Source organism: Nicotiana attenuata, unplaced genomic scaffold, assembly GCF_001879085.1.
Source record: "Nicotiana attenuata strain UT unplaced genomic scaffold, NIATTr2, whole genome shotgun sequence".
Taxonomy (NCBI): domain Eukaryota; kingdom Viridiplantae; phylum Streptophyta; class Magnoliopsida; order Solanales; family Solanaceae; genus Nicotiana; species Nicotiana attenuata.
In genome coordinates, this window is record NW_017671734.1 from 150089 (window position 1) to 162912 (window position 12824).

Here is a 12824-nt window from a genome sequence, read left to right on the forward strand (position 1 = left end):
TTTTTAATACCCTGATAGTTTATGTTCATATATTCATATTTTTATGTTGCATATATAATTGCAGCGTGGACTAGCATCTGGAAATAAGAATTGAGCAGGCCACCCTAAAGATTACACGCTTGGCCTAAAAAAATTAAGGAACGTGAACTGCTTATCCTAAGGTGTGTCCTTCATAATCAAAAGGTAACAGTTCATTCTTTGTTCTTTCTTTACCTACTCACAAAGTCCTAAGTTTTAGCAAAAATGGTCATTTACCGATGAACCGCGAAATGCTGTGGTTCTTACATGTAATTTCTAAATTTATTCGAAATTAATTCACGAGATCATACACTTCTCTTTCCTAGTTATAATGAAAAGGGTACAGCTGGTTGATCCAACTTATTCTTGAAATAAACAACTTGGTTTTCTTTTACAACTCGACTATTGCATTGAATACTCTGTACCTCTCACGAGGATCCGGCGTCTAAGGTGTCTTGGATTTCTCGCAAAAGTAAGTATGCTCTTCCTTTCAAGCCTTCTGCCCTATAGATCAGGCTTACCTCACTAATCTTTTGTTCTCTCGGGATTTAGTTTGAGTTGTTTTCTCCATAGTTATTCTCAACCATTACATTGGACACTTGGTTTTCTTTTACAACTCGACTATTGCATTGAATACTTGCTACCTCTTAGGCTCTCACCAACACGGAAACCGGATAGCTTTGCTCATCAAGCTTCGACTAATGGGAAAAAATCACCCGATATATTACCACTGACTTCATTGACCACTAACCCGCACAACACAGAAGACCTTAGTTGATAGCTCTTATTAGTAAGTTAGGACTTTGTTCTCTGCAGATTATGCACTTCTATCCAGGAAAATGCCACTATAGGATGTATAACAAATTATGAAAATACAATCTAATAGCTGTAAAATAAGCAAAAATGTTAAGAAGGTAGGCAAATACTTTAAGACTCCACTGCAAAACCAGTATCTCAAAATAAAATTCATACATCAAGAAAAGGAGAAAAACTGAACCCACTTATACCCTAAACTTACAGTCCAAACTAAATTTTAATAAACAGAATGGCTACCGGACAACTCGACTAATTTTACTTGCTGTTCACTTCCCCATTGATCTCTGCAGGAAACCTATTTACCTCATTTGGTGAGTTGCTCTGCCCATGTTTTAACTTAGAAACTTTGGTTCCAAACAGCAGCTCAGACGCCCCGAGACCACATATAAGTTTTGAGTGGATGGCTGGTAACTGAGTTTATTGGATACCAAGGGAACAAGGATGCAGACTAAAAATACGGGTAAATTAGAGAGAGCCTACAGGCGTTGAGAGGCCATTCTTCGTTTTCTTAGTCGTTCAGCTACGATGAAGGAAAGTTCAAGAGACTGAGAAGCGTTCAATCTTGGGTCACAATGTGTGTGGTAGCGAGAGCCCAAATCGTCGTAGGTTACTGTTCGTGACCCGCCAATGCATTCAGTCACATTTTGCCCTGTCATTTCTAGATGGATACCACCGGGGTGGCTCCCTTCTTGCTCATGCACATCGAAGAAAGCTCGGACCTCGGCCTGACAGTTCAGCACAATATGACATTCAGATACAGGCTTTAAACTTTCATAATAAAAAAACAGAAACTACTGAAATCAAAGTCTGTTTAAAAATAAAATGAACTTTCAACCACATAAAATCATTTTCAGCTCTTTTTTGGGTGAAAACGCTCACAGATGAGACTTACCAGGATGGAATCGAAAGCACGGGTTTTGAGTCCGCATGGTGCCTTTATGGTGTTGCCGTGCATCGGGTCACAAACCCAGGTAACAATCTGTCCAGCTCCTCGAACTGCCCTGATCAAGTGGCAAAGCTTCACTCTCATATTCTCAGCACCCATTCTCACAATTACAGTAATTCTTCCGGGCTTATTGGTTGGGTTCAGGATGTCAATGAGTTTAACTAGCTCAGTTGGATCCATCTTTTGGCTCACCTGCAATAAATTTCCATCTTCAGGCAACTTATACATATATAATAACAGGCAACTCCATTTTTATTAATATTACGGGAGAGGTAAACATCAAATAATGCTGTAGATAAAGACATCAGAATAACTAAAGAGATCATATCCATCGCTTATATTTTTGGTCACCATGTATATTCAGGCACAGTTTGAAAGGAAAGCGTAAGGGTGCTTCAGTAAGGTTAACTTTATTGATCAATTTCAGCTACAAACATTTCTAAATCATACAAATGGTCCCACATTTTATCTACTAGTACAAATCTTGCTTTGTGCGAGAATTTCCAACAATAACACTAACAGGCAACATTAGACTTCACAATTGTCAACGGGATAAATAAGAGGAAGTGATTAAAAAAGGGAACTTAAACGGAGATGCATAATTTATATTTTTCAGGAACATAAATAGTGGAGAATTGGAGATGCATTAATTCAAAACTTCTTTTTTGAAATGGAAAAAAAATTAGAACTAATGCATTAGTTCTAAAATTCTGCTTCCTCCACTGCATTTTACTTCATTGTTACCTACTTGCTTTGCAATGAACAGAGTAAATTAGTAATACTTCCATTAGCATATTGCACTGGAAGTCTGAAACTGCCTTAAGTTATGCATACCTTTATGCCAAGTGGGTTTGCTACTCCTCTCAAGAACTCAACATGAGCACCGTCAAGTTGCCTGGTTCGTTCGCCAACCCAAATCATGTGAGCGGAACAATCATAGAAAAGACCAGAAGTTGAATCCTCCCTTGTAAGTGCTTGTTCATAAGGAAGAAGCAAGCACTCATGGGATGTCCAGAAATCAGTTGTCGCCATGATAGGGTGGTCAACTGTGAGTCCAGCAGCAGCCATGAATCCCAAGGCTTCATCAACCCTGTGAGCTAGTTCTTGATACCTGCAAAACATTCCCCAATAAAAACACATTAGACTTGATATCGTTTGTCTATACTGCAGAATATGCAACTGAAATTGACACTTGAAATCGTAATGACAAAAACTTGGCACTTCAGGCCAGAGGCGGTGGCCGGGAGTTTTAACTTTATGGGTTCTGGTTTTAAAACAACGGCTTCAAGTGCTAATAATTGGATTCTAAATTTAATATTTGTACATAACTTAATAAATTTCTTAACACCAATACATTGTTTGAGCAAAAACTATTGTGTTCGGTCGAACCCGGAAAATTATACTGTGCAGATAGGTTAAATTATTATTATTATGAATATAAACTTTTTGTTGAATTCCCTTGACTTCTACATGTGTTTACTTCTTTATATTTTGACACCCCTTAATGAAAAATCTAGCTCCGCCAATGCAGTTCAGGCCTAAATGCAATTGAGAAGTCATTAAAATGATATACCTTTTACTTATCAAAAAGAAGAAAAAAAAAGTCATTAAAATGATATAAAATTGCAGTGCTGTAGACCAAGCATAACCATGGAACTCTTTCCAACTTTCATCTCAGAAAGACATTCAGTAGCCACGTAAAACAAGATTAACTGCTGAAGAAGAGAATCTGCCGTAAACTTAAAGATTACAGTTTTCATACCTATCTCCTTGCTCACTGTTCTCCACAAAATCAAGATTCCATTCAGTGACCCTCTGCATTGCAGCATAACCTCCGGTAGCGAAAGCTCTTAGAAGGTTAAGAGTCGCAGCAGATTGCATGTAAGCCCTAATAAGCCTATGAGGGTCTGGAATTCTTGACTTCTCATCAAATGTATCACCGTTAATGTTATCACCCTTGTAACTTGGCAGCTTCACTCCATCAATCTCCTCAAACGGATCTGATCTTGGTTTTGCAAACTGACCCGCCATTCTTCCAACCTGTAATTAACCATGTAACAACTTGAGCTCAATATCATGATCTTTTTCAACCAAGAAGCTCATTGTGATGATCTTCATTCCACCAATTCAAGTAACCAGATATTCTACGATTATTTACTCAAACACTTGACTGAAGCAAATATAAGTGCATATATACATTATGTGTATGTGTATACACATACATATGTATACATGTACACATAGCAAACACATACCACATGTAACACATATTTACAAACATAACGCACCCATACTACCTATATACACACACGCAGACATACATACATACATACACACACAGAGAGAGAGCTACTCCCTCGGTTCCATTTCATATAAATGCTAAATACAGAGTTAAAGATTTTCACTTAGCTTATATATCACATTAAAATATAGGGAAGGAAATACTGACATAGTGGTTAAAATAGCTCGACAAAGAACCTCGTCTCAAAGTTTAAAATTTGAATAGCTTAATGAATTGAACTCTTGAAAGTTGTAAAAATTGCATAGCAATAGAACAGTGTCAAACATTTTGGAACATCCAAAAATGAAATTACTCTATAACATATTTTAAAAAGAAAGTAAGTGCAAACACAATAGCACCATATCTACACAGATCCATAAAAGTGAGAAATAAGAAACAAAAGAACCCACATTTTGGCCAATCAAAACACAGAATTTGAGTATAAGAGTCATAAAAATTGAATATTGGTTACCTTAAGTAACAGAAACACGCATTTAGCTAATCATAACACAAGAATACAAGAGTCATAAAAATTTAATCTTGGTTATCTTAAGCAACAGAAAAACACACATTATAGCTAATCATAACACAGAATTAGAACACAAGTCATAAAAATTCAATCTTGGTTACCTAAAGCAACAGAAAAACACACATTTTAGCTAATCATAACACAGAATTATAATAGAATAGTCATAAAAATTCAATCTTGGTTATATTAAACAACAGAAAAACACACATTCTAGCTAATCATAACACAGAATTAGAATACAAGAGTCATAAAAATTCAATCTTGATTATCTTAAGCAACAGAAAAACACATATTTCAGCTAATAAATTGAATTTAACAGGCATAAAAATTAAATCTTGATAATTACCTTAATCACAGGAACTTGACCACCAAACATAAGAACAACACTCATCTGAAGAAGAATCCTAAAAGTATCACGAATATTATTAGCATTAAATTCCTTAAAGCTCTCAGCACAATCACCACCTTGTAATAAAAAAGCTTTCCCTAAAGCAGCTTCACCAAGTTTCTCTTCTAAATTCCTAGCTTCACCAGCAAACACAAGTGGTGGGTTAGATTCAAGAGTTTTAAGCACAGATTCAAGTTCTTTTTCATCTGGGTATTCAGGTAATTGCAAAGCCTTTTTGCTTTTCCAAGAATCAAGACTCCATTGGGTTTTTTTCAACGGCTGTGAAGCAGTTGCTGTTTTGGCGGGCTCCGCCGCATGTACGGCGGAGATGGGGTGGCGCCGCCCATGTTGGGGGTTGTGAAAAAGAGGAATACGGGGTTGGGGTAATGACGAGTTGTGGAGAAGGTGAGATTGAACAAGGGATTTTGATGATGACAATGATAAGGTATTTGATAAAGCCATTTTCTGAATTCTTGATTCCTCTTTTTCTCTCTATAAAAAAAGATTACAACTTTTCTGTAAATAGAGAAAAAGAGGATCTATAGGAGGAGGAGATCTGAAATTGGGTTTAGGATTATTTATATATGATGTACGATTCTTGGGGGTAGATTTTGCTGACGAGTAGGTGTAGAATTTGGTGTGTGAGTGGTATTTCGGTAAATAAGTTGTAAAAAAAGGGGTAAAGACTTTTTCGAGTGACAACAAAAGTTGAGTGGTGTCGGTTGTATTATGATGAAACTCGAATGGTCGTATACTTGTTCCTAGATACGGACATTAGTTTAATTGTTCTTTTTTTTTTTTTTCCTTTTTTGTCTATAACCGAAAAAGTATATAAAATTTATATAGTTTTTTTATATAACATACAAAATGTATATATATATAATATATTGAGAGTACCTATACAATATTATTTTTCCGTTTTTTTCCTATTAAGGGAAAAGCTTCAAATTTGTCATAATTATTTGAAAACATTAAGTTATATATATATATATATATATATATATATATATATATATATATATATATATATATATATCGCGTCAAAAAACTTTTTAACTACCCAAGTAACTCAAATAAAATCGATGGGCAAGTCTTCTTAAAAGGGTGAAATTTATATATTTAAGATAAAATAAGTTACCCAATACGCTTATTGGCTGATGCAATGTGGTAATTACGGGTTCAATTGAATCTATAACTTTCGACGCAGAATAAATATTTATGTATAAAAATTTGTTAAAATTGCAAAACTAATAGATATGAACCTATAACTGTAAAAATATAATAGGTTCAATGTTAAATTTTTTAAAAGTTTAAATCCTGAATCCGCCTCTAGATACGCTAATCTTGAATATAACTTAAACTCGTAAGTGTTCATAAAAACCCAAAAAATCGAACCAAACCGACCAAAAAAATCGATACTTTTTGGTTTGGTTTGGTTTTGGTTTTAAATTTTAAAAACCGATCAAATTTGGTTTGATTTTGGTTTTAATCAGAAAAAAACCGAACCAAATCGACTATAGGAGTAGCTATTTCAAATTTATTATTACACCTATATATATACAAAGTATCAAAAATTTTATGGTAAATGTTAATAGTTTGCACTTTTAGTATAGTTCTTTACCTTTACATTCTAGTTTGATTGGTAGTTTTCTTTTATTAAGTGTACGAATCCATTACGTGTTAAAAATAATATATTTTTAATTGAGTCCTTAAATTATTCATCAGTATTTGATTCAATTATCATCAAAATATCTTGGTAAATAATAGATTTCTCAAAGAGCTTTGGGCGTATGCGGTACCAATCAAAAAGACAATAGTCGCTACTGGACAGCGAAATGGATTTCAGAATTTATTAACATTCTCTAAAAAAGATACTGTTAATTTCACGACCCAAAATCCACTAAAGGTCGTGATGGCGCCGGACACCACTGTCAGGCAAGCCAACCAAAGTACTTACTTAAATCCTCGTTTTAGATACTCTTGAAATCTATGATTTTCCTTCAAATTTACTAATAAAAAGATAATCGTTTCAAATTAAATTTAATGATAAGCAGTTAATACAAAATACTTCATAACCATCCCAGAACCCGATGTCACAAGTGCATGAGCAATTTCTAAGAAATCGAATAAAGTACAACAGCTGTCCGGAACACAAATTGGACAGAAAGTAAATACAATTCTGAGAGAGAGACTATACTAGCTGCGGGTCGCCTCGAGGAAATACAGCTCACCTAGTCTCCGGGTCACCCGTGCTGCTACACCCAGTAGGCGAATAGAAATACCTGTACCCGTGCAGCAAAATGCACAACAAGTGTAGCATGAGTACGAAAACAATGTGTACTCAGTAAGTATCCCGCCTAATCTCGAAGAAGTAGAGACGAGATGGCAACTTCGATACTTACTAATGGTCCAATAATAATATTATTAATGCGATAAATCACAGATTTGTTAAGAACGACAGCATATTCGAATGAGTCACAAACAAGTAAAGGTTCCTTTTTATTGAAAGTCTCCGGATTCATAATCCACTAATTAACAATTTTCTCACGTCGGGGAGAGCAGATATCAGTATCAATAAATATCAAGGCAAGCAATAGAAACATGCGCAACTCATGCCGGGGTCGTACGGTCCGATCCAACATAAATGTAAAATGTGCACTGCGGAGATTCGAACGGCGCGAACCATAGATGCATCTATTACCCCGCTCGCGAACCATGCATGTGACGCGGCCAAATTTAAATAAACAATCACCCTGCTCGCGAACCTTACATGCGACGCAGATACACATAAAAATACATGCTCAAACAGCAAATTAAGAATTTATCGGGGAATATTTATCCAAATAAAAGCCAATTCTCTTTTAATGATTTAAGAAAATGAAGTTTAATCCTCTTAGAAATTAGTTTACTAATTCGATAGAATTTAAGAAATTCAACTATCAATAAGATCACAGATATTCCAAGTATAGCATACTTTTGGGTCCTAGACTACCCGGACTTACACATATTAGTAGCTACGCACGGACTCTCGTCACCTCGTGCGTATGTAGCCCCCAAAAATAGGAGCACATAACCAATTATTTCACCTATGGGGACGATTCCCTCATACAAGCTTAGAAAGGAGACTCACCTTGCTCCGAAGATCCATAACCGGCATTCCACGCCCTTCCGAAGACTCGAATCGATGCTAAATGCTCCAAAGCTAGCCAATAATTATGCAAATCCATTAATATATGCCCAATTACTCATTACAATCCAATTTATAACAATTCCTAACCACGATCGAAAAGTTGATAAAAACGCCCTCGGGCCCACGTGCCCGGATTCCAAAATTTTTCGAAGAACAAGTTTACCCATAACCCCACGAACTCAAATATATAATTTACTTTAATTTCATACCAAAAATCGAGGTCAAATTCCAAGAATAAAAATTTTTAGGTCTTCCCACCAAAACCCCAAATTTCTACCAATTTCATGCTCAAATCCGTACATGATCAATGTATTTAACTCAAGATAGGTGGGGATAGTTTACCTTATCGTTGATGATGAAAACCCCTTCTTGAAACCCTCTAAGAATCGCCCAAGACAAGAGAAAGAGAAAATGGCCAAATTCCCATTTTTAAAACACTCACTGCCTCCAGTCCTTTCGCACATGCGGTCTATTGACCGTTTCTGCGGTCCTGCAGGTGCGGACCAATTGCCGTTTCTGCGGTCTTCCCCCAAGCCTTCAACTTCCGCATATGCGCTTCTCCTTCCGCAGGTGCGGTCCCGCATCTGTGGCAAAATGACCGCATCTGCGGTCCCAGCCTAGCCGTCCATTTCCGCTTCTGCGGCACGAAGGCCGCTTCTGCGGCTCCGCACCTACGGCCCTAGTTTCGCAGGTGCGGTTACACCAGTAACCAGCAACTTCAGCCTTCTCCAAAATTCCATTTTCGATCCGTTAACCACCCAGAATCCACCCGAGGCCCCCGGGACCCCAACCAATCATACCAACAAGTCCCAAAACACATTACGGACTTGCTCTAGGCCTCAAATCATATCAAAGAACGCTAAAACCACGAATCGACCTCCAATCCAAGCTTTATGAACTTTAGAATTTCGAACTTCTACTTTCGATGTTTAAACCTATCAAATCACGTCCGATTGACTTCAAATTTTACACGCAAGTCATATTCGATATTACGGACATACTCCAACTTTCGGAATCGGATTTTGACCCCGATATCAAAAAGTCCACTTCCGGTCAAACTTCTCAAAAACCTTCAAATTTCTATCTTTAGCCAAATGACCCACGGACCTCCGAATTCACTTCTGATCGCGCTCCCAACTCCAGAATCACCATACAGAGCTACTCCCAGACTCGGAATCCCAACCGGACATCGATAATGCTAAAATGCACTTCAACCCAAACTTAAGAAATTTCTTCCAAAATGCTAACTTCCACAATAGGCGCCAAAACGCTCCCGGGTCATCCAAAACCCAATCCAGGCATACGCCCAAGTTCGAAATCGTCATACGAACCTACTGGAACCTTCAGATCCCGATTCCGAGGTCGTTTACTCTAAAATCCAATCTTAGTAAATTCTCTCAACTTAAAGCTTTTGAAATGAGAATTCCCTCTCCAAGTCAACTCCAAACTTCCCGAAATTCAATTCCGACCACGCGTACAAGTCACAATACCTGAATTGAAGCCGCTCATGGCCTCAAACTGCTGAACGGCGCGCTAGGGCTCAAAACGACCGATCGGGTCGTTACATCCTCTCCCACTTAAACATACGTTTGTCCTCGAACGTGCTAGGAACTGTGTTGGGGTTGTTTGAAATCACTGTTTAACACCTCGAGCATCTACCCGTGCTATCACAACTCAGCTGGGCGCCCTAGCTCGGTCAATCTGAAGATATCCTTTTTTCACTTAAGCAAATAAGCCTTAAAGCCCAATTCCATCATCCGGAATTCTCTGCCAGGCATGTTCCAACATACGCTCACCGTATCAATAACTACACGCAGCACCAAAACATGACTGCATATCTTAGTTGAATTCACGCCTTGCACCACTTTACTCACAGGACCACAATGGCATTCTCTGATCGAATAAATCGAAATTCCACGAATCTGATGCTCCCATTGCACCTCATGACCTACATAGGTCTTGCTCTAGCTCTTACAATACCGCCACGACGGAAGAGATGTGTAGAAATTCATAACCAACTGCCGAATCAACAAATTATTGGGTCTATACTCCTGTCAAGAACCATCACCTCATCTTGAACCAATTAATGGTCTTAGCTCTTTAATATACTTCATATAATCCGATCGCACTGATCCCAGATCCAATACCCTTATCTCACCCAGTACGAACTGTCCAGGCGATAAGCCACCCCGGACATGATCAAAAGTCTCATATGATGCCACAACGTGCTAATGGGCTACCAATTCAAACGCGATACAAAAGGAAAACGAACTCTGAAAAGGAAATCCAATTACCCCGCTCGCGAATCATACATGCGACGCGGTCATCATATTTAAACAGACACCCCGCTCGCGAATCATACATGCGTTGCGGGCACACAACTAATATAAGTTTTCCTCAGGAAAAGAAGAACAAAACACATAGGAACAAATACAGGAAACTGTACTCAACATCACACTATTGCGGTGCGTAACCCGGTCCAAACAACATACCCATGGCGGCGTGCCACCCGATCCACACATAAAATTCACATCAGGAGGTACACACCGAGCTAAATTGCTCATTACAACAAGACATCGAATATCGGTCGCAAGCACGCTAAGTGCATAATACCATCCCTGGGGAGACACATAGCGCTATAAGCTACATAACTCAAGCACAACTGAGGTGCGATATACGATCCGAACCTCAAGAGCCATTTTGCTCATATAACATCATCTCTACGCGGAACCTCAACACATAAGCAATTCATCAAGCCGTCTCACAACTCACACGGCGCAATATATCATTACTTGAAATAACTGACGACGAAATAACACCCTGACTGCTCTTCCACAAGGAGCGCATTACTGAAATGAACACATCCGGCCTGATATAAAGCCCATATTCACATATAAATCCCTCCACAGACCTCAAGCTAGTTCTGATCGCACTGAACTAGGTTAATAACCTTTCAAAGGTCCATAAATACTCCCCTTTTTCTCATAACACAAAAGAACAACCATCATAATGGGAGTAATCCTCCACAGTCCACAACCCAGTAAATCGAGTGCCCTCCAGGCATCAATTCTCAAATTAACGATATCACCACAATCTTCATACTTGGTTTAACTCTTCAACCAATCAAGTGACTGCATGCCACACTTATACAACCTTCCCGTGACAGATAACAGGTCTGTACATCCAGACCACCAGCCGCACGAACGCTAAAAAGCGACCAAGAATCCTTAACAAGGATGTAAAGCCTTTTTCACAAACACCGATCTCAGGTGATGCTGAAGGCAATACCAACTTACTTTACACATCGAAACTACTTCCCTGCTCATCCGAGCTCGCGACATCCTTGTTAATACTGAACTGCAACCTTGATCCTTACTTCAAATTCCATACCGCTCACAGCACCCAATCATGCCAATATTCGATAGAACACGATTTCCATCATAACTCCGGAACCACTAATAGATTAACACTTCATCGTATAAAAACCTTCCACTTAACTCATTTCAGGGGAACCATCGCCACACGCAGGTGAATTCTCATAACCGTAGAATATACAAATCTCCAAGTAGTGGTCTAAACCACCATAACCCTTCCGGGATCCGCCTACACGTAACAGGCCATAACAGTAGAATACTCAAGAATAACCTCAACTACGGAGGCCGACAGGCCTCGCACGTACCGCCATAAATCACTTGCATAATTTGCTGAAGGAACTGATTACTACCACCAGTACGCCAATTCAACTATGGCTAACCAGTCTATCTTCTTCCAATTTATCCTTGATTGCCTTAGAAATAATAACTCCATTCAACACAAAACACACTCCATCCACACTCATCCCTAGTGACCGTGAATCACGAGACCATACTGTCTCAAGTCCCACGAACTATTTCATACCTCCCAATTGCTACACTGCAGGTCAAAACATCATAGAACATTCTGGGCACCTCCTCATAAGCTGCTACAAAGCTTGATTCTTAACTGTACCAATAGGCATCGAAATCATTAGGCACCATGCTTTACCCCTTCGAGTTCACTAGGACCGTTGTTGAGAGCTACCCGCTCTGACTTGGCCCTGAATATAATCAACCCCATGATTCTTCTAGCACATGCATACCCTCTCGATGAAGCACCTGGCAGAATCACTTCCTTTGAACCCACACTTATACAAGGCATAGATCCTGAATCATTCCCAAGTCTGAACATGAGCCAATAAGGCCAACCATAGCACACCTTTAACAATTCCTTTGCTCAAATTATCACTTATGCTATTTTCCCGTAGCTGAAATAACTTACCAATACGCCGATAGCCCGAAACCTCACAAGAAGATAACCATACAACCCATTAGTAAGCGGTGGGACTCTCCCACTTAGCTTGAAGCGACTATTACACAACTCTGAAATTCACCAGGATTCCTTATCTCTTATCGACTAATCATGCGCAATCGGCCGCAAAAATTCTCGGAATCTTTCTGTAAAAACCCCTTCTTATACTCTGAATTATCAACCACATTCGCACGACCGATCTCTTTGCGGTATAACCATTAGAATTCTTCGCAGAAGCTTTGCCAACCACGCGACCGCTAACCTGCTCACAGGGAATAACCCACCTGAGCCCGAGTTCACTCTCTAGCTGCGCAAGTCCATTCACCCCCC

General features: G+C 38.8%; 1 protein-coding gene across 1 annotated transcript; it reads right to left on the minus strand.

Moving 5' to 3' along the window:
* Nucleotides 1-922: 922 nt before the first annotated feature.
* Nucleotides 923-5549, minus strand: LOC109209916 (phospho-2-dehydro-3-deoxyheptonate aldolase 2, chloroplastic). Its single transcript, XM_019373278.1, has 5 exons — nucleotides 4937-5549; nucleotides 3543-3820; nucleotides 2615-2891; nucleotides 1727-1972; nucleotides 923-1559 (listed from the first exon to the last, which is right to left on the minus strand). Exons 1-5 carry the CDS (start codon nucleotides 5438-5440, stop codon nucleotides 1311-1313), a joined length of 1554 nt encoding a protein of 517 aa, XP_019228823.1. The 5' UTR covers nucleotides 5441-5549; the 3' UTR covers nucleotides 923-1310.
* Between the last annotated feature and the right edge of the window lie 7275 nt (nucleotides 5550-12824).